At 37.5% G+C, this 21,102-nt stretch overlaps 1 protein-coding gene across 1 annotated transcript; it reads left to right on the top strand.

Moving 5' to 3' along the window:
- Window positions 1–1,236: 1,236 nt before the first annotated feature.
- On the top strand, window positions 1,237–5,566 carry LOC136231344 (uncharacterized). The gene is made up of 4 exons (XM_066020694.1): window positions 1,237–1,420; window positions 1,547–1,681; window positions 4,167–4,354; window positions 5,036–5,566. The coding sequence occupies exons 1-4, from the start codon at window positions 1,362–1,364 to the stop codon at window positions 5,227–5,229; spliced, it is 576 nt and encodes a 191-aa protein (XP_065876766.1). The 5' UTR covers window positions 1,237–1,361; the 3' UTR covers window positions 5,230–5,566.
- Window positions 5,567–21,102: the final 15,536 nt, after the last annotated feature.

Below are 21,102 nucleotides of genomic sequence, written 5' to 3'. Positions count from 1 at the left end.
GAGAGGAACAAGAAGGAACTAGAGTGAAACGAAAGGAAGAAGGAACTTTATTTGTGAAAACAGCCCAAGGTTACTTCGTATATTGGTGTCTTGTATCTGCTGACTTCATACAGATCCTACGTTGGATACATTGGATGCTTGGAGGGAAATTGGAAGTTCCAATTTATATATAATTCTGTTAGAAATAATTAACTTTAGGTTAATAATTATTAATAGGTGTCTATCGTATTAAATGAATGTCCATCAAATTATTAATTGATGCAATTAATACAAGGGTAACAAAGTCTTTTAGTTAATATTAATTATATTTCTTAATTTTTGTGTCTTAACCTTGAAAGACAAATATTATAGAAAAAAGAGTAATATTTTATTTTCTAACTCATCCATATCACTTTTGACAACTTTTGTTAAAAAACACTTCAATGGTAAGCAACTTAAAAAGTTGTGTTGTAAAAGTCATTGACACATCAGCAAACACTCTTTCAAACACCATATAATGGAGATGCTCTAACTGAAAAATATTTACTAAAATAAATGTTGAAATTGTTTAATAATAGAATTGTTTAATAAATGATAAAAATAAAGCATTAAATTTAATACTACTATTTCAAAATAATTATCACATTTAACCAAATCCAAATCACATGTATTAAAGAAAGTATTGATTTGTATAAATTTATAGAACATAGACTAAAATACAACTTATCTCTCTCTATTAATAATTCTTATTTTTTTTTTTGTTACTCATTAAATTGAATCATTTTCTATATATTAAAAGCTTTTTTAAAAAAAAAAAAGTTGTGCGTATGCACTTATATTATATTAAAGACAAAGAAAAACTTTTAACTCACTCCACTTCATATGATTCAAACTCACGACCTCCACAGTTATAGGTAAGCTCTCAACTAATAGGCTAAGAGCTTCCGTATATTAAAAACTTAAAATGACAAAAAGTGCAGCTAATATCAATCTCATTAGTAAGGGTAAAATAGGAAAAACTTGAAAACTAAACATGAAAAATAATATAAAATTATCAAATATCAAATAAAAAAATATTTAATCAAATGTGAACATTATTTTGAAATGAAGAAGTAATATGGAAGATATTTTTAAATGCAAAAGATGATTTTATGATTTTTTTTTTTTTACGAGAAATGAAAATATAAGTACATTTTAGCTTAATTAATTGCAAAAGTGTTTTAGCTTGTGTTAATTTAAGGGCCGTAGCCTTTATAGAAACCCAGACCCAATCAAAGTCGGCTGCAGGAAAATTCGACGACGGAGCGGAGATAGACGCGCGATTTCCTCCGGAGCTCCATTCCGCTCCAAATTTTAACAAAGCGGCGCAACCAATCGGAGAGATGTTAGGGAAAAGGTTAGTTTCCCTTTTCAGGAGCTCTCCGGCATCACAGCTTTCCAGGTAATCTTTTTAATTTAGTAAGAGGAGGTTTTTGTTAGGAAAATCATGGATTCAAACAATTCGTATAAGTTTCTGGCAATGCGAGTTCTAGTTCTTTACTTTTATCTTGTAAATGATTTTGCTCAGTAACTTGAAGCCTGTGGATGAAGAAAAGAGTAAAGCCTTTGGCCGTAAAGCTGTTTCTTTTTTACTGATCACTTTTACTGGTGGTGTTGCTTTGAGTGCTCTCGATGACCTCGCCATTTATCGAGGTTGCAGCAGGTATGGTGTCTGATCCTTCTGTGCGAGTGCTGTTATTAAGTCTAAGAAATTATAATTTTACCTGAAACTGTACTGAAAAGGTTGCTTTTGTAGTTTCGATAGATTGAAGAATTTTTCCTATTCTTTTTGGTGCCAATCATGCTGAAATGAACTGGTACACATGAGTGTTTATGTTGGATGTTTTAGCATTAGCCCTGGCCTGCATGGATATATGAAAATGAGGCAAGTAATATTCTAAATGGATGAAAGTTTTGGGTAAACAACATGCTTATTGTGATGATTCAGTTATAAGCATGTCTGAATAGGACTACCAAGTGATGATTCTGGCAACTACCGCCCCTATGCTAAAATATGCGTTTCTTCTTCTTCAGTCCCTAGGGTTTTTCTCTTTTTGTTAAAAAACTTCCCTAATATGAAACTGGGGAATCAAAATTGTAGAATTGTCTCGCTAGTTCTGTACATGCATTTGCATGTCTAATTAATTGAATACATAACATGTAGTTCATGTCAGAGGTAATATAAATATCTTGGAACCTATCAGCTTAAGCTTTAGATTGCCCTTATGTATAAAATCAGGAAAAGCCCACCCCCGTATTTGTCTTGAAGGTAGTGCACAGCATTAACAAGATCAACACCTTTAGCTAGTTCTGTGCCGTAAAAACCTTTTGCGAACACAGTAGGCACAAATAAATTGATGATGAATGAAACTACAAGCGCAACCATAGATTCTGTGGAATAGTATCGGAAAGTTTCTTTAACTTGGCCTTTCTTGTTGTGATCAATTTCCCTTGACTGCACAAGAGCAGAGTGCAAGTATACATTGTGAGGCATGATGATGCAACCTACAACTCCAACTGCCTGTTTTATCGTTCTTGAGCTAAGCTTCAGAACTACAATACCTGCAAAGCAGAAAACGTTTTCCCCACATAAATATACACATAGGCAGAGGAAATTAAATTGATATTTCCCTTGAGGCAAAATATGTTTACCCTAGAAGAAGTTCCATGCCATCAGGTTTTGTATCACCAAACATCCATGCAAATGATAATGCCATTACTGCAATCAAAACAGTGAAAACCGCTTCCAATTTCCTCACACCATATTTCTCTAGAAATAAGAATATGAAACTGTATAACGCAATAACCAGATCACATCACTGTAACAACTCAAATTTCCTAATAAAAAGAGCAGTTGAAAGCAAAAAAGCACAGAAGTTTTGTTTAGTCGCTTAGAAAATGAGAGAGAAACCAGAAGTTAATTTGAGAATTCCAAGTTTGAAATAATTGAAGATTGTAGATTTAATATTCATATCCTGGATTCTGTTTCCTGCCAAACAACAAAAGTTCAACGCATTATACTACAGCAGGGACTGATATGCTAATTTTGTTTAAAATTTGTAAATAACTTGTTTAATTATAATAAATGGAAAATCATAGAAATACTAGAACTAGAAATGCTGAAATACTCAGGATAAAGTCAAAACATTCTTTTTTTAACATTAAATTATCTAAAACCCCAAAATATATTTACTCAAAGAACAATAAAACCCCCAAATATATTTACTCAAAATACGAGGTTCAAGAAAAATACGGGGGTGGGCTTTTCCCGATTACTTTACTGTTCATGTAATATATTTATAACGATTTAGATTACTATTTACAATTCTTTAGTTCCTTGATTAGAGGTGTTTGTCCTAGGGTTCTAGGTAACATTGTAGAGAGTGGCAAAAAGAGAAAAACAATGTGACATGCTGACTGCAACTAGTCTTTCTTCTTCCTGTTATTTTATTAATGTCACTGTGAGAACCAAGGGATGTAATGGTGAGGCGTAGGGGAAGACCTAAGCAAACTTGGAAGAGGGTGATCGAGAGTGATATGAGTTTATTGGGGATTGAGGAAATATGTAGTGGATAGGACGGAGTGGAGGGAGAGAATTTATGTCGCTAACACGACTTGATTTCACGGTTTTGTATGATGGTTCATGTTAGCCAACCCCAAATCATTTCGGGACTAAGGCTTTGTTGTTGTTGTTTATCACTGAGAACCAACAAAGTTTTATACTAACTCAAGGTCAACCTCAACTTAAGCCCTTTTATTACTCGGGGAATAAAGTCAGTCTTATTTCTTAGTCCCATGCACTGTGTTGTTGATACTGAGACTAGTATCTTGTGGTTGACTGAACAAGTTATAACCATAATTTTGTCGTCCTTGAGCTGTTTACCTGATGGGTTGTGCATCTATCAACTGTTTACGTTTAGAAAGTGAGATTTGTTGGGCATGGCACATTTTGTACTAATACTGTCGATTTTTTTTAATGAAAAGAAAGCAAAAAGAGGCTGGAATTTCTGTAGATAGTTGTTTGGGTGTATGGCAGATCCATGGTTTTGTGAAATTAAATGAATAGCAGAAGAATGCTTGGTTAATTCATGTCTTATGTCACTTTTTCTTTCATATGGTCTGAGTATTCCTACCCTAAATATTTTCAGCATGGCCATGGAGAAAGCTAGTAATAATCAAGCCATCAAAGATGCTATAGGCGAACCAATTGTTAAAGGTCCATGGTACAATGCATCTCTTGCAGTAGCTCGCAAAAGGCATTCTGTATCTTGCACATTTCCTGTGTTGGGTCCAAATGGCAATGGAGTCGTACAATTGAAGGCAGTTCGTAACGGAGGTTTGTGTTTTACTGTCCTTGCGTATGGTTGTGCTCAATTCTTGTTTGAGATTGAAATATATGCTAGATGAACAAATTGTTAGCCTTTCTTAGAATCCTCTCTCTCTTGTGCACACACACATAAAAACAACAACAACAACAAAGCCTTAGTCCCGAAATGATTCGGGGTCAGCTAACATGAACCATATATTTTGGTTCATGTCATAAGATGTGGCTAAGTTTTACGCTGACCGCCACAAACCTACCGCAACCCTCCTCCTTTGTGCACACACACATACATGAAGAAAATTCCGTTTCTTCAACCCCTAAATGACCATAAATATGAGGTCAGAAATCCAACCTTAATCTGATCTAGACTAACATTACCAAAATAATTTTGGGGCTTGTTGGATTCTGACTTCAGTTTGGTCAAAGTTTACATAATGTAATTTCAAATTAAATACTTTTCAACAATAACATAAATGAGAACTACAAGAAATCCAAAAATACTTTAAATCCTCAAGGTACATCCTTCTGTAAACCTGGCAAAACAATCTGATCTCAACATGTTTTGCTATCTTCTTGCCACCTCTACCCATAAGCTTGCACCATAAATGTCTTCCAGTTATGTTTTTTAGTTTGATGATATACCTGATGCTAATGCTCTCAAGACTAATTGTTGAATGTCGTTTTTCCGGACAGAGGACAACTGGTTTTCATTTTTTCTTCCTCGTGATTGGGAAATACTAATTATGGAAGCTCTCCTTCATGTTCCGGGTAAGGAAGAGAAGCAACAAACTCTACGCATTAGTCTTTCCGACAACATCTCACCTCCAGATTGTAAGTCCTGCACCACATGCCCACGGGAACGCCAGAATCCAGAGAGCAAACAATAATCTGCATACTGTATAACATATGGAACTGCTTATTGAGTTTTTATCTGTTTCATGCAAGGTTTTTCTTCTTGCTTTAGGATGAAGTCAAATTAGATTTTATGTTCTCTTGATAATTGTTAAACTTTATCAAGAGGTTCTTTTAGGCATATAGTTGTATACATATTTCGGCCCATTCCAGTTTGGGTTTCCCCCATGAATTAATGAATAAGAAAACACTTGGGAGAGTGTTTACTGTGACCATTTGGTTCCACAAGAAAACACTTGTTTTTTGGAAGTAAACGATAAGGGTTTGCCATTTGGTGCACCCCATAAATTGTAAGGATAAGGTTCAAATCTACCTTAATATTTTTGAGCAAGTTTAAATATAAGTAAAAAAGATAGTAAAAAAATATTATTTCTAACGTTATCAACTTAGAGCATTTTGTGGTGAATTATACTTGTGATCACTCAATTTTGATCTTATTAACATCATGATTACTCAATTTTAAAATTTAATGTAGAAGTCGTTCAATTTTGCTTTTTATTGACATAAAAATCATTCAATTTTAACTCTCCACTGTAGAAGTGGTGAAAATGACATCCTAAACAATTTTAATTCACAAATTTTTAGGCTTTGAGATTATTTAGGTGTTTAGTTAGGAGAAACAAAATGATCGTTTAGAGAAAGTTTTCTAAAGAATTTTAATTCATATGGTGAATCGTCATTTTGAGACTGTTTACTTTCATGAGGGACCATAATACGACAAAGATTTTTATGTTAGTTTTGAAGTGGTGTGATCATAGTTGTTCACCGTTCAAAACCAATGCTGCCTAGACCATCTAGGTCCCGCTTAGACGTTCAAAATCGAGAATCCGTCGTGGTTTTCTCCGATTAGTTTCTCTAAGTGTTTTAGTGGTCCCTAAGCGATTTTTAACCGCTTGGGCTCTGTCTAGGCCGCTTCAACGCCGTCCAAGCACCGTCTAAGTGATGATCAACAAAAGTATTTTTTATTATGAATATATTTTTTTCTTTATTATAATTCACTTTTGAGTTGTTTCAATGACATTGTTGTTGAAATGTTGATATTTGCTAATTTTTAAAGATATATATCACAAATACACGTATTTTTCTATATTAAATAATTTTATATTATTATTTTTAGATAGTATATAATACATATTTTAATTGAATTTATATAACAATTTGTTGATTAATAAATAAAAAAATACAAATACAAATCCGATTAATTCCCGATTAATTCTCAAAAGCTTTGTCCGTCCGACTAGCATCTAACGTTTTTTACTACTTTAATAATACTAGAAGCAAAATTGTATGACCATATGGTATAATTTATCCAACAATTTTGGGTACAAATAACAAAGTAAACAATTTTCGGTCAAGTAATAAAACTTATAAAATGAAAATAGTGGGTCCTCTTATAATATGCGTGAGTCTATATTACAGGTGTCAAAATATGTATGGAAGGTCTTCCATTTGACATGGAGAACCGAGTGTTTCTAATAATTTGCCTAGTACAGGGGTGTCCATGCATTTGTGGGAAATTTACATTTTTATTCACTTATCATTCACAGGGTACTGATTACACTTGTCAAGAAACGTCAGCGTCAAATATAGACATAATCCCCAAATTGTACAAGCAAGAGTTCCAGAGGTGGCTCAAAAACATTAGAAGAAAAAGGAAGGGTGTTGTGGGACAATTCCTTTTTGGCAGTGCAATGTGTGTGTTTATTTGTGGTATTGGCATTTGGAATGCAGAATATGGATGTAATGTCAACATCTTCCATACAGAATAAAGGTAGGCAAAGCCAAGTCCCCATTTTATTATGTTTAATTATTTCTTATAGGAATTTAAGTGCTTGTTTTCAACTTTCTAAGTCATGTTGAGGGACAGTTGTTATGAAATTAAATATAGCATTTATTATTTGTATACCATTTTGGCTACATATGTTACTCATCTACTTGTTCTTTTTTCTTTTTTTTTTTTTTTACTTTTCCTTTTTTTTTATCATGATGGATAGGTAGTAGGATTTCAACATAAATTTTTACCCTAACTACTCTCTTCATTTTACTAATACAAATATAGGTCTTATTTGGTAAACAGCTTATTTGGTAAAGAGTTTATTGGGATAAAATTAGAAGTTTAAATCAATTTAGGAATTTTAACTAGTATAGTGGTGTTTGTTGGAAAGATATTTGAAAGAGCTTATTGAGTTCAACAAAACTAATTTTGAAAAAACTAGTTTTATAAGCTTTTTTCAATTAGTCTATTGTTTCATCTCTTTTGAATAACATTTTTACCTTTAATTACTACCATTTAATCTCCAAATAAAAGTTTTACCATGTCCTTATTTGTCATTTTACACAAACAACTACTATTAGTAATCAGCTAAGTTTTACCAAATAAGTTTACACAATCAATTAGTCAAATCAGCTAATTAAAAAGTTAATTAGCTAATAACTAACTACTATTTACCATGGCTATAATTTCACACAAAATACAAATATAATCCACACAAAATGCTAATAAAAACTACATAAGTTCTTTTTATAAGTCATTACACAAATTAAAAAAACACAATTAATTTAAAGTTAAATTACTAATCTAATCTTAATTAATACTTTAAATTAGTTGAAAACCACTGTTGTGAAAATCGGACTGGACCGATTATGAACCAATTCAGTTAATGTTTCACTCATACATATATATGGAGAGAGGGGGTAAAAGTTCAAATTTGTGCTACCAAGTGACTATTAGCATTAAGCTAACTTTCAACTTACAACTATAGAGCATCTCCAAAAACTTTTTAGTTGAGCTCTTAAGTTAAAATTTGAGAGAGAGTTTTTTTTATTGAAAGGTTGGGAATGGGGGAGGTTTGTCAGACATCCCAGCTATGCTGGCACCCCTGAAAACAACCCCGGGTCCGAGTATTTAAAAAATAAAAATAAAAATGAGAATACAGAATAAACCAATGAATTATGAGAATCTATACAAATCACGCCCTATGGCGTTATCCTTAATAAGAAGACCGCAGAAGCTTGGAGGCAGATCCCACCATTGAAGATCAGAACAGGTCCTGCCATAAGATGCAAGAGAATCGGCAACCTGACTCCCTTCTCTGTAAATGTGTGTGCAAACCATGGTAATTGATTCCATAATTGCAAGACAATTCATCCAATCAACACGGAGGGTCCAAGGCACCATAAAATCGCGAGTCCAGAATCAACTACAATCTCCATATTCTTTCTATTATTGATGAGTCTCTCTCTTCTCACTATTGGTAAATATAACAATACTTAATAATTGTAATGATAAAATAATAAATAATGAGTGAATATGAGGAGCATTATTGGAGACTATATGTATTAGTCACTCCTCAAATCATCAAGAGTCAATTGTTTATATTATTTTTAGAGAATATGCTAATAGTCTCTTGGAGATACTCTAACGAATTATACAAATTTATATATTATATTTTTTTTGGTAGGAAAGGGAAAGAAAAACAACAAAAAACCAAAACCTAACCCGTGATTAGCTTGGGGAAGCTAACCCCCACCCGATCATCCAACAGAATCGCACAAAGGAAGTTCGGAGGAGAAGAGAAGGTTGAAATTCCCGGCATCCTTCCATGGCCTTCAGCCGCAAGGTGGTCAGCCACCCTATTATGTTCCCTATATACATGACAAAAGGAGATGGACTCGAAAGAAGAACACAAACTTCTGATCTCCTTAATAAGGTTACGGCTACTCCAGCACTTAGCTTTGTTATTAGCAATCATGTTAACTGCTTCAAGGTTATCAGAGTCCACAAGCAGTCTTTTAAGCCCCAAGTCAATAGCCAATTTGAGATCAGAGAAGATACCCCAAAGCTCAGCAGAAAAGGAAGAGCGCATCCCCAGATTCTGAGAAAAACCAGCCACCCAATTGCCCCCAGCATCTCTCAAAACCCCTCCAGCAGCAATTCTGCCGTCCACAAGGCACGAGCCATCGATATTTAATTTCACCAACCCTTCCCCCGGTTTAGACCAGCCTAAAAGATGCTCCACAGATCTCTGGCTAGTGCTGGCTAAATAGTCCTCTTTGTAGCTATTGATAATAGTGTTAACTCTTTTGGAGAAAAAACCGGCCAGATTAGGAATCACAATAGCTTTACCATCAAACACCTCAGTATTCCTCCACTTCCATAGATGGTGGCAGACAACGGCAAAGAGGATAGCCCCATGCTCCAAATAAGGCAATAACAAGCCATTTATACCATTAACAAACCAATTGTTGTCAGAGTGGGTAAAGAAGTTAAGAAGCAACTCCCTCGGAATCACTTTCTCCCACACAAGTTTACTCCTCGCACAATCCCTTAGAACATGACAGATGGTCTCTGCCTGCACTTTGCACCTACAACAAGTATCAGCCTCAACAAGATGGCGCCTCTTCCTTTCCACATTAGTTAGCAACCTATTCTTGGCGCTAAGCCACAAGAAGCTCCTAATGCGATAAGGAACTTTTAAGGCCCAAATATTTTCCCAGGAAACAGAAAGAGGGATATCCAAGTTAGGACTGAAAGCTTCAAAAGCCGATTTGTAGGAATAAGTACCACTGTTAGTCAAGGGACCAAATCCCCATCCTCCTCTTTACAACTAACTTTAACTCCATGAATTTTTAGGAGCATTTCGAGATTAAGGTAAGAATCAAATCTCGACCAAACCCAATCGCCCTCCGAGTTCACTACATCAGCGATTTTCGAATTTCGGATTTCCAGAGGCAAAGGAGAAATACACACTTTCGATAAGGGAGTCTTATCAAGCCAAGCATCATTCCAGAAATTAATATATCTGCCATTACCCACCGACCAACCAATCCCAGAGCAGAATTCAGTAAAAACAGCGTTAACCTCTTTCCATAAGAAGGAACAATTATGAGCTCTCTCTTTCGGGCCCCCGAAAATTTTATCCTTCCTGTACTTACCGCACAATAACCGAACCCAAAGAGCGTCCGGATTCTACCACATCCTCCAAAGAAGCTTCATTAAAAGCACTTTATTATTATCTTTGGCTTGTCTGATTCCTAACCCACCCTTATTCTTAGGTTGGCAAACCTCTTTCCATGGAACCAAATGAATATTTTTCCCTTCTTCCGAATCCCCCTAAAGGAACCGACGATTGATCTTATCAAGGCCATTCAGAACCGGCTCAGGCAACCTGCAAGCTTGCATTAAATGATTCGGGGCAGCACCATTCACAGACTGGATCAAAGTAAGACGACCCGCAAGGGAGAGGGTCTTAGCTTTCCAATTACCATAGTTTTTATTCGTCCTATCGAGGATATCCTTAAAGGAGGCTTTTGAAACTCTATCACTATGGAGAGGGACCCCCAAGTAGTTACCGAGAGAATTGGTTAGAGGAATACCTGAAATCTCACTCAACTTCCTGCCAACCCTTGGGTTCATATTCTTAGAGCATAACATTCTAGATTTTTGGATATTAATCTTCTGGCCTGAGGTAGAACAAAAGTTGGTCAGGATGTCCATTATCACACCAATTTGATCCTCATTCCCTTCAACAAAGATCATAACATCATCGGCAAAGAATAAATGGGTGATCAGGGGACATAATCTATTAATAGTAACCGGACGGAGCCTTCTAGTGTTCACAGCATCTTGGATGAGATGAGATAACCTCTCCATAGCGATAACAAATAAGAACGGGCTCATAGGGTCTCCTTGATGGATGCCCCATGAAGGAGAAAACTCCTCAGACAAATTCCCATTAATTAAAACTTGGAAGACAGGGGAAGAAATGCAAACCTCAATCAACCTCCTCCAGGACTCCGGGATCCCAGCTTTCTCCAAACTATCCAGAAGAAATCTCAAGTTGAGCCGATCATAAGCTTTCTCTAGATTCAGTTTAAGGGCCACAATGCTATGCTTCCCTTTTTGATCTTCATTGAATGGACCAACTCTTGAGCTATAACAATATTGTCCATCATTTGTCTCTCTAGGACGAAGCTTCCTTAATTTTGGCTAATTATAACAGGAAGGATACCATGGATCCTATTAGCCACAATTTTGGTAATTACCTTGTAAAGAACATTACACAGACTAATAGGCCTCATTTGTAGGAAGGAATACAGTTTATCCACTTTAGGAATCAGGACCAAAAGTGTATTATTAACCATCCCAACATCTTTCGATCCATCAAAAACAGCTTTGACGAACTCATAAACACCATCTTTAACAGTATCCCAGTGTCTATGGTAAAAGCCGGCTGGAAACCCATCAATCCCCGGAGCTTTAGTAGCTCCAATGTTGAACACCGCCTGACTAATGTCTTTTTGATCAATAGGGTGAAAAACATCAATCATCTTATCCTCATCAACCATCGGAAACGTAGACCTCGTACGAGCTTTATCCAACTCCACCGGCTCCTCTTTAAATAAAGCTTTATAGAAATTGATCGCCAAAAGGCGGATTTCATCCTCCTCATAAACCCAATTCCCATTAGGGTCCTTGATAGCCTCAATCTGATTCCTCTGTCTCCTAATAACAGTGGAAAGGTGGAAATACCTCGTATTCCGATCACCATCCTTGATCCAAGCTTTCCTCGATTTCTGAAACCAAAGCAACTCCTTTTGCCTCAGCACCGCTTCCAACTCATTCTGGAGAGACCTAAGGAGACAACTCAAACTATGATCAAATCTGTTCTCCAAGATACGCTGAATGCCTTCCATCCTGCTCAGAATTTTCTGTATCCTTCTAATAATGTGGCCAAAAATGTTTCTATTCCAATCCACCACATTCCTTCTAAAACCCTCCATAGCCATAAACACATTGGACTGGGGTTTCCAATTATTATGAATGAAATTCTTGAACTCGGGATGAGATTCCCAAGCCACCAGATACCTAAAGGGTCTTATCCCTTTAGAACGAGGAGCTTTTATCAGCTTGACTAAAATAGGACAATGGTCAGAATGACGGAAAGGAAGATTCAACACAAAAGCCTCAGGAAACCTACTCTAGGCCACAATGTTAGCATAAACTTTGTCCAAGCGAACAAAGGTACTATTACGTTTCCAAGTAAACTTGTGATCAGCCGCACCGAGATCCGACAGACCACAAAGATCCATATTCTGTTTATGATTGAGGCAGCGATTAATATAATGATTCTCTCCCCCTCTTTGATCACTCATAAGGGCAATATCATTAAAATCTCCAGCAATAAACCAGGCATCGGTCATACCCGTGCTTAAAGAGTGCAAAGCCTCCCACAGACGATTACGATTAGCAAGGATAGGATCAGCATACACCACGGTGATAAATAAGGGTTTATTACCAGGATAAGTAACTTTACTGTGAATAAATTACTTATCCGCCAACACGATATCAAACTGAACGAGATCCGCCTTCCAGAAAAGCCAAATCCCACCAGCCCGACCTGTGGCCTCAGACCTGACACACTTCCAACTTTTAAATAACCTAACTACCTCATCAGCTTTATCTCCACTAACTTTGGTTTCTGATAACGCAAAACAAGTAAGGTTAAACTGTTTAATTAAATCCTTAACATGGATGCGGGTCGCCTTGTTAGCCGCTCCTCTCATATTCCAAACAAACAGATCCATCAGGAGAGGACAAACGACCCAGCCCCGCCTACCTAAGCCAGGTATTTATTCGGGGCTCCTATGAGCCTAGTGGATGTTCCTGCCGCCCCCCTTTTCTCCAAGGTATTAAAGGAATTTTGGGAATTCTTTTGACTACCCTTTAGTTTTTTCATTTTCATCTTATTAACCCCATGGGTTTTCGATTTCTATTCTCAATGTTAAGTTTAGAAGGACTAACCTCTTTATTCTTTTCAGAAATTGGTGATCGGTGAACCTGAGAATAAACCTGATGATCATCTTTGGAATCAAACAAAGGGTTGACCGTCTCCACATTTATATATTATATAATACTTAAACATTAAAAATTTAAAATATTATTTATTATTTTTTATATATATTTCGATAAATATTATTTAAAAGTATTTACCAATATAACTCCGCCTGTGAGGGTCACTTGGTGGCCTTTACAGCCAGTCCCAAGCCCGGACAAAGGAGGAGGGTTGCGGTAGGTTTGTGGCGGCCAGCGTAAAACTTAGCCACATTTTATGTAATGAACCATAATATAAATACCGTTGGGGCGTTCCCTACTCAGCGACGCGCTGCACTTCCTAGACCCGGGTGTAGTGATAAATGTGCAAGGGTTGCTAGGTCGTCGCCCCGAAGCGGCGCGCCACCCCAGGACCCGGGGGTGGTGTCAAATATGCAAGGGTTGCGGGTAAATAAGCTAGTCCACGGTAATGGTAGGGGTAGGGGTAAGGGTAGTAGGTTACGCTTTGGGACATGGAACATAGGTTCTTTGACAGGAAGATTAGCTGAAATTGTAGATGTTATGAAGAGGAGGAGAATAAATATATTATGCCTACAAGAAACCAAGTGGGTTGGAGCCAAGGCTAGAGAGATAGCTCCTTGGGGTTATAAGCTTTGGTACTCAGGAAAGGATAAGGGTAGAAATGGAGTAGGTATTCTTATTGATAGGGAGTATATTGATAGGGAGTATATTGATGAGGTAGTAGCGGTGTCTAGGAAGAGCGATAGAATTATGAGTGTTAAGCTAGTGATAGGGGATGAGGTTGTGAATGTCATTAGTGCATATGCGCCACAAATAGGATTAGATGTGTCTATAAGACAAGCTTTTTGGGATGACTTAGAGGAAGTGGTGCAACAGGTTCCTAGGGATGAAAAAATGGTACTAGGGGGTGATCTCAATGGACACGTGGGTTCTAGGCGAGATGGGTTTGAGAGTGTTCATGGAGGGTATGGTTTTGGAGATAAGAATGAAGCAGGAAATGATATTTTGGAATTCGCATCAGTCTATGACTTGAGTATCATGAACACATGGTTTATGAAGAGAACATCCCACTTAGTGACTTATCGGAGTGGCGGTAATGCGAGCCAAATTGACTTCTTCTTAGTAAGGAGTGCTTGGAGAAAGAGTTATATTGATTGTAAGGTGATCCCTGGTGAGAGTACGACAACCCAACATAGAGTAGTGGTGCTAGATTTTCGAAGTAGGAAATGTATAAGAAAACAAACACCTCAAGTAGAGACTAAGATTAAGTGGTGGAAATTGCAAGGGGAGAATCAACAAAAATTTGTGGATGAGATGACCAAAAAAGATATTTGGACTTGCAATATGGATTCAGATATAGATTCGATATGGAATAAGATGGAGCATAGTATAAGGGAAGTAGCAAAGGAAGTTCTAGAGGAATCTAAAGGTAGCATGCCACCGGGTAATGACACATCTTGGTGGACAGAAGAAGTACGACAAGCAGTAAAGAGTAAGAGAGAATCCTATAAACTATTGGGGAAATGTAGGAGTGACGAGAACTACGAAAAATACAAAGAGGCTAAAAGGGAAGTAAAGAAGGTCATACGAGATGCTAGAGCAAAGGTGAATCGGGATCTGTATACAAGATTGGATACGAAAGAAGGGGAAAGAGACATATATAGAATTGCTCGGATGAGAGATAGGAAGACGCGAGATCTCGAAAAAGTTAAATGTGTGAAGGATGTGGACCAGAAAGTCCTAGTTGGAAATAAGGATATCAAGGAACGATGGAGGTCCTATTTTGATGACTTATTTAATGGAGATCACCAACAAGATGTTGGAGATATAAGTATCCATCACGATATGATAAATCATGAATGCCTGCGGAGAATTCAAAAGGGTGAAGTCAAAATGGCATTAAGTAAGATGAAGTTGAAGAAAGCAGTAGGACCTGATGGCATCCCTATTGAGATTTGGAGATGTTTGGGAGAAAGAGGAATCGAATGGTTGACGACGTTCTTCAACAAAATTTGGAGAAACAATAAGATGCCATCAGAATGGAGGAAAAGTACCTTAATCCCTTTGTATAAGAACAAAGGCGATGTCCAAGATTGTGCCAACTATCGGGGAATCAAATTAATGAGTCACACTATGAAACTTTGGGAGCGAGTGATTGAACAAAGGCTAAGGAGGACGGTGAAGATCTCGGAAAACCAGTTTGGCTTTATGCCGGGAAGATTAACTATGAAAGCCATCCATCTAATGAGACAATTAATGGAGCACTATCGAAATAAGAAGAAAGACTTGCATATGGTTTTCATTGACTTGGAGAAAGCATATGATAAGGTACCAAGGGAAGTACTTTGGTGGGCCTTGATAAGGAAAGGCATTTCGCGGAAATATATTGACATCATAAAGGACATGTATGAGGGAGTATGCACGAGTGTACGTACTAGTGTTGGGAAGACTGAAGAGTTTCCTATTACGATTGGAGTGCATCAAGTTTCCGCACTAAGCCCATTTCTTTTTGCCATCGTTATGGATGAACTAACAAGTTCACTTCAAGATGGTATACCATGGTGCATGCTGTTTGCAGATGATATTGTGTTGGTTGATGAGACGAAAGAAGGAGTGGAGATGAAGTTGGAACTATGGAGGCAAACTCTAGAATCTAGAGGCTTTAAGTTGAGTCGAAGTAAGACAGAATATTTGGAGTGTAAGTTTAGCGGTCGTAGGAGTAGGGAGGCAGGGACAATCACCCTAGATGAGAGAGTTGTTCAGGCCTCGGATTGCTTCCGGTATTTAGGATCTATTATCCAAACGGATGGAGAAGTAGATGGAGATGTTGCTCATAGGATTAAAGCTGGTTGGTCGAAGTGGAAGAGTGCTACGGGTTTCCTTTGTGATCCCGACATGCCTAATAGATTGAAGGGAAAATTCTACCGGACGGCAATTAGACCAGCATTGTTATATGGTACGGAGTGTTGGGCAGTGAAACACTGCCACATCCATAAGATGTCGGTGGCGGAGATGCGTATGTTGAGATGGATGTGTGGTCACACGAGAAAGGACCGGGTGCGTAATGAAATAATTAGGACAAAAGTAGGGGTCACATCTATTGAGAATAAAATGAGAGAAAACCGACTAAGGTGGTTTGGCCATGTGAGACGTAGAGCGCTTGATGCGCCGGTTAGGAGAACCGAAGAGTGGCAAAGGGATATAGTGGTGAGGGGTAGGGGAAGACCTAAGCAAACTTGGAGGAGGGTGATCGAGAGTGATATAAGTTTATTGGGAATTGAGGAAAATATGGTAGTGGATAGGACGGAGTGGAGGGAGCGAATCTGTGTCGCTGACACGACTTGATTTTCACGGTTTTATATGATGGTTCATGTTAGCCGACCCCGAATCATTTCGGGACTAAGGCTTTGTTGTTGTTGTTTTTGTTGTATTTACCAATATAATTAAAAAATTACTTAATATTTAAATTTAATACACAATAAAATTTAAAGGATTATTAGATTTTATAATTTAAACTAAATTAAAAAATATGCATTGTATTATATATATTTACATATATATTTTTTTATGTTTAATTGATGGAACTTTTATATATATATATATATATATATATATATATATATATATATATTTGAAATCAAAGAATACTTTATTGGTTGTTATTAGCTAAAAGAATAGAAGACAAAAAAGGAGGGGCATAGTGCCACTCTTGACGGACAGACAAGGAACTGACTGCTCTAGCTAAGTTATGAGCTGCACAATTCACTGACCGCTTGACAAAAGAGATCGAAGAATTATCTAACTCTTGAAATAAAAGAATGCAGTCACTAATGACATCGAAAAGGTATGAGAGAGCTTGATGGCGACCGTTAACAGCTTGGGCTACTGAAAGACAATCGGATCGAATCTCAATATCCTTATAGCCATTATCTTTGGTCCAGGATAGAGCCTTTTTAATTGCTATTGCCTCTGCAGTAGTAGGATATATATAGCAGTTGAACTCATTGACCCATAATCCAACTGTCAATTTGGTTCGATTTTCGGTCCGGTTTTTAAAATATTGTTGAAAACAGAATGAAAACTGATGGATTTTATCTCTAACCTCAAAGGGACGGGAAATGAACTCGGATCTATCAATTAACAAACACCAGATTTAAGTTTACTTTTTGTCACGCAGATCCGTCAATAAGCAGCGGAAGAAACAAATCGTGTCTGATCTAGATGAAAGTTACACCAAAGGAGCAATCACCGTTGTTCCACAAACTAAGAACGCACAACAAGATGAGGGGGAGGGGACTAAGGATAGTAGGAAGAGAAGAATTGTCTTTTGCAGTATAGTGTATTCTTTGTATTAGATTAATCCTTATTTATAGCAAAGCTAAACCTAAACCCTAACTCATAAGGATACGGGCAGACCTAAATGAATCAATAAATGGGCAAAGGCCCATTTACTCCATTAATTCCTATATCCCCACTCGCATGTAACAGAAGCATACTTAATTACTTCGTCTCGTTCATACTCTCAAATAGTTTGTGCGACCGATATACAATCGAGAACTTAAACATTGTATACTCACTGAGATATACAATCTCTCGGATTAAATGTGTAATTAAGAAAAAAATTATGCTTTATCCTAAACTTTATATCACATCCACTATAACCATTATCATCTCAACATTTTATCTTTTTTCACAAACGTGCACAGACGCACAATTATCCGGATTCGCGAAACATAGAACTTCAAGATGTGAGGGGAAATGGAGGCCACCTAGCTCTCTCTTAACTTATACATAGGGTTAGGTTAATGAGGTATGATTATCTATTGGGAAAATTACAAAACTGGGTCAAATGGGAGGCCCATTTACATATTTAACCCATTTACTAATTCTACTACATATCTAGACTGATTTTGTGTGACTTTCCAAAAATACCCCTAACCTTCCCACTTCCACCTCTCGCGAATCGCCGCTCCCCCCATCTCCTTGGTTATGCGAAAAGTTGCTCCTGCATTAATGATTTCAAGACTTTTGATCTGTTGGTCCCTTGTAGGGTTGCAAGTATAGTTCCAAGGGGGGGTTAGGAACTATTTAAACTTTTTCGCAATTAGGGCAGACTTCTTTTTCTAAGGAAAAAGGTTTTAACAGCGGCGCTGAGTAAACAGCAAGATACTGGCTTAGTCAACTGGTGACTAGGTCAGTTTCTTAGCTTGAGTCAGGAGATAGCACTTAGAGTCTATTCCTGAGCTCAGATGTTCAACACGCACAACTCAACTTGACCTCTTTACTTGGTCGGTTTTTGGTTATTTTAAGCAAGCAATATATATAAGGAGTTAAAGGTAAGAAATACTTTACTCAGCAGATTTATCCAGGTTCGGCTTCTTCTAAGCATACGTCCTGTCCCCGGAACACGTTCCGAGATTTCGAATCCTCTACTGAGCTCTTTAAAGGTAGAGCCTCAAACCTTTTACAATCTTAGCAACTGAGTATGACAAGAGTACCTTCCTCTATACCTCTACTCAATCCTAATCTCTCGCTGAGTACTATAACCGAGTACTCAGCCTCTCCTTTCTATCTCTAGAAATGATAAGTGTTTTGTCCTATACAATGATTTGCTAAGACACTTTAGATGATTGAAATAATCACTCTAGACTTTTACACAAATGTATGAATTGTAGTGTAAGATTTGCTTTGCTTCTTGCTTGCAGAACTTGTGTAGAAATTTGGTCAGCGTAATGGCTTGATCAAGTTCTGTATGGAATGAAGCTTCTGATGGCCCTATTTATAGAGACGTCTGGGCATCGGTCATTTCGAATTTCGAAATAACCGTTGGAGGGAAACGGCTTCCTGTCGTTGTCATCCTGACTTGCTCAGAGCTCTCGGCTAATCAGATTTGTGTATCTTCTGTCCTCGGTCAGCTCAGCAGACTGTCTCTCCTTTTATGGTAAAGTCAACTAGACAGCATACTGTGTCGTCTGAACTTTACCCAAAGTAGAAATACTTTGTCTGGAAGTTTTCATTAGCCAGCTGCTGTCTTGTACGCTTTGTCGAGACTACTCAGCAGCTTCATCTTGAAGTTGTTCCCGAAGGTCTTCTAGATCCTTCTCTTGCTGAGTTGCGTTTTGTCCAAAGCGACAACGTTTTAACAAACGTGGGCCGAGTTGTACTGAGTTGTTTGACTTGGGCCTTGACTTCCGTATTGGGCTTGGGCCTTTTAATTCTTGTGTCTTATAAACAATTTTAACTCAACATTGAACAAACATATTAGTAGAATAAATCAAAGCATTTAAACTTAGTGTGTTTAGAATATGTATTTCAATTATACTTAAACAATTTTGTCAAATCAAAATTATGTGGAAAGGTGTTTCAACAAACTCCCCCATTTTGATGTTGCAAAACTATTCAGCGAGGAACTCAGTATTGAGCTCCCCCATGATAGTTGACCTAGTATAACTTAGCAAACTCCCCCGTAAGGGTTGAGCTACTGACTTAGTTTTACTCTAAACATTTAACGGTTTGATCGAGTAAGTCTAAGGTCAGTTTTCAGATATAGGTCAGCTTATTCAACATATTCTATTTACTCAGTATTAAGCGGAAGGTTTAATCATTTAGAGTGCGCTGAGTAATTTGTTGGTTCAATGAGTTTTATAAGACAATGTTTTATAAACATATAGGTCAATGTCAAACATGTTATCAGCATTTGATTCAGTCAATAAAGTATTAAACATAGCTGATTTAATTGAAGATACATAATGACTCAGTACACAGTATAACATATATCATAACTCAAGAATAGAATTAAAGATGCAGATATGATATATTGATAGTAGTCAGTCTTTACACAGCAAAACTTATAGATAAGCATATAGATTACATCTGACTTAGTCTATACTGAGCTAGCCTATCTATTTCTTTTTCTTGTGTTGAGACTGACTTCGCTCATGCTGAGCTCTAGCTGCTTGTTCTTTCTCCCCCGTTTTGTCAGCATCAGGAGGAGGAAGTCTGAAGGCATCAGTTAAGACAGCTCGAGTCAGTTCTTGAGACAGCGCCTTGAGTTTCTCAGCGCTTTCATTGACGCCGTCAAAAATTGCAACTCCATCAGTGGATACCTCTTCGGGTATGTTGAGTTCAGCAGCACTGATCATGTTGACGTTAAACGCCTGAGCTTTGCCTTGCCAGATGAGTGCTTCAGTAAGACCAGCAAAGACTTGGTGAAAGGTCTTTAAAAGGGCGGTGTCGTAATACTGACGTTGAATATTGGTATGACGAATGTGGTTGAAGGTTTGGCGTGTGATAGACAGCATCTCATTCTGTTTCATTGCGTCAGTATCCATCTCTTGCTTATTCAGATTTAGCAAGCGAATAGCCTCACCAATTTGCTCCACTGAGCACTGATTGTAAGAAACCATTTGCTCATTTATCTTGAGTTGCTCGGTGTGAAGTTGAGCAAAGAGCATTTTGATTTCAGATGAAGTGGCATAGTCGGTGTTTACAGCTGACAATTTCTGAACTTGTTGTTGTAAAGAGTTCAAGTGTTGCACAGTTGTCAGCTGGATCTCAGCCAGCTTGGCGATTGAATCCTGCTTAGCTTGCTATGCTTGAAAAGAAATGATGACGTTCAGCAAGTCCTTGAGTCCCTTAACTTCGTTGAGAAGCTGAGTGACCAGGGAGAGCTGAGTAGTCTCAATAGATAAGGACCCAGCAGCAGGAGGAGTGGAATGTTAAAGGTCTCTGATCAACGTTTGTACTGAGTCAATGAGCTTTTTGCTGGACTCAGTGGCATTCAGATAGCTTTGAGATCCTTCAGGGACATCAGTGTGACCGGAAGGAAGAGGAGTGAAAGGAGTGACCTGGTCAGTGATTGGAATAGTGTTTTCAATCTGCACTTGAGTTTCAGGTATAGTTGATTGATCGGCAGATAGATGAGTTGGAGAAGTAGTAATACGAATACTGTCTGTGCTGACGGGGGCAGAAGTGTGTGGAGTCAGCACCATGC

The sequence above is a fragment of the Euphorbia lathyris genome, chromosome 5 (genome assembly GCF_963576675.1).
Source record: "Euphorbia lathyris chromosome 5, ddEupLath1.1, whole genome shotgun sequence".
Taxonomy (NCBI): domain Eukaryota; kingdom Viridiplantae; phylum Streptophyta; class Magnoliopsida; order Malpighiales; family Euphorbiaceae; genus Euphorbia; species Euphorbia lathyris.
The sequence above is the reverse complement of the archived record's forward strand: the minus strand, read 5'-3'. Positions and strand labels throughout refer to the sequence as shown.

What these genes read in the sequence shown, in the direction of transcription:
- LOC136231344 (XM_066020694.1), top strand. Translation starts at nt 1,362, where the DNA reads ATGTTAGGGAAAAGGTTAGTTTCCCTTTTCAGGAGCTCTCCGGCATCA. An exon ending in CCGGCATCACAGCTTTCCAG is followed by an intron (nt 1,421 to 1,546) that starts GTAATCTTTTTA and finishes GATTTTGCTCAG; the next exon opens with TAACTTGAAGCCTGTGGATG. An exon ending in GAAGGCAGTTCGTAACGGAG is followed by an intron (nt 4,355 to 5,035) that starts GTTTGTGTTTTA and finishes TTTTCCGGACAG; the next exon opens with AGGACAACTGGTTTTCATTT.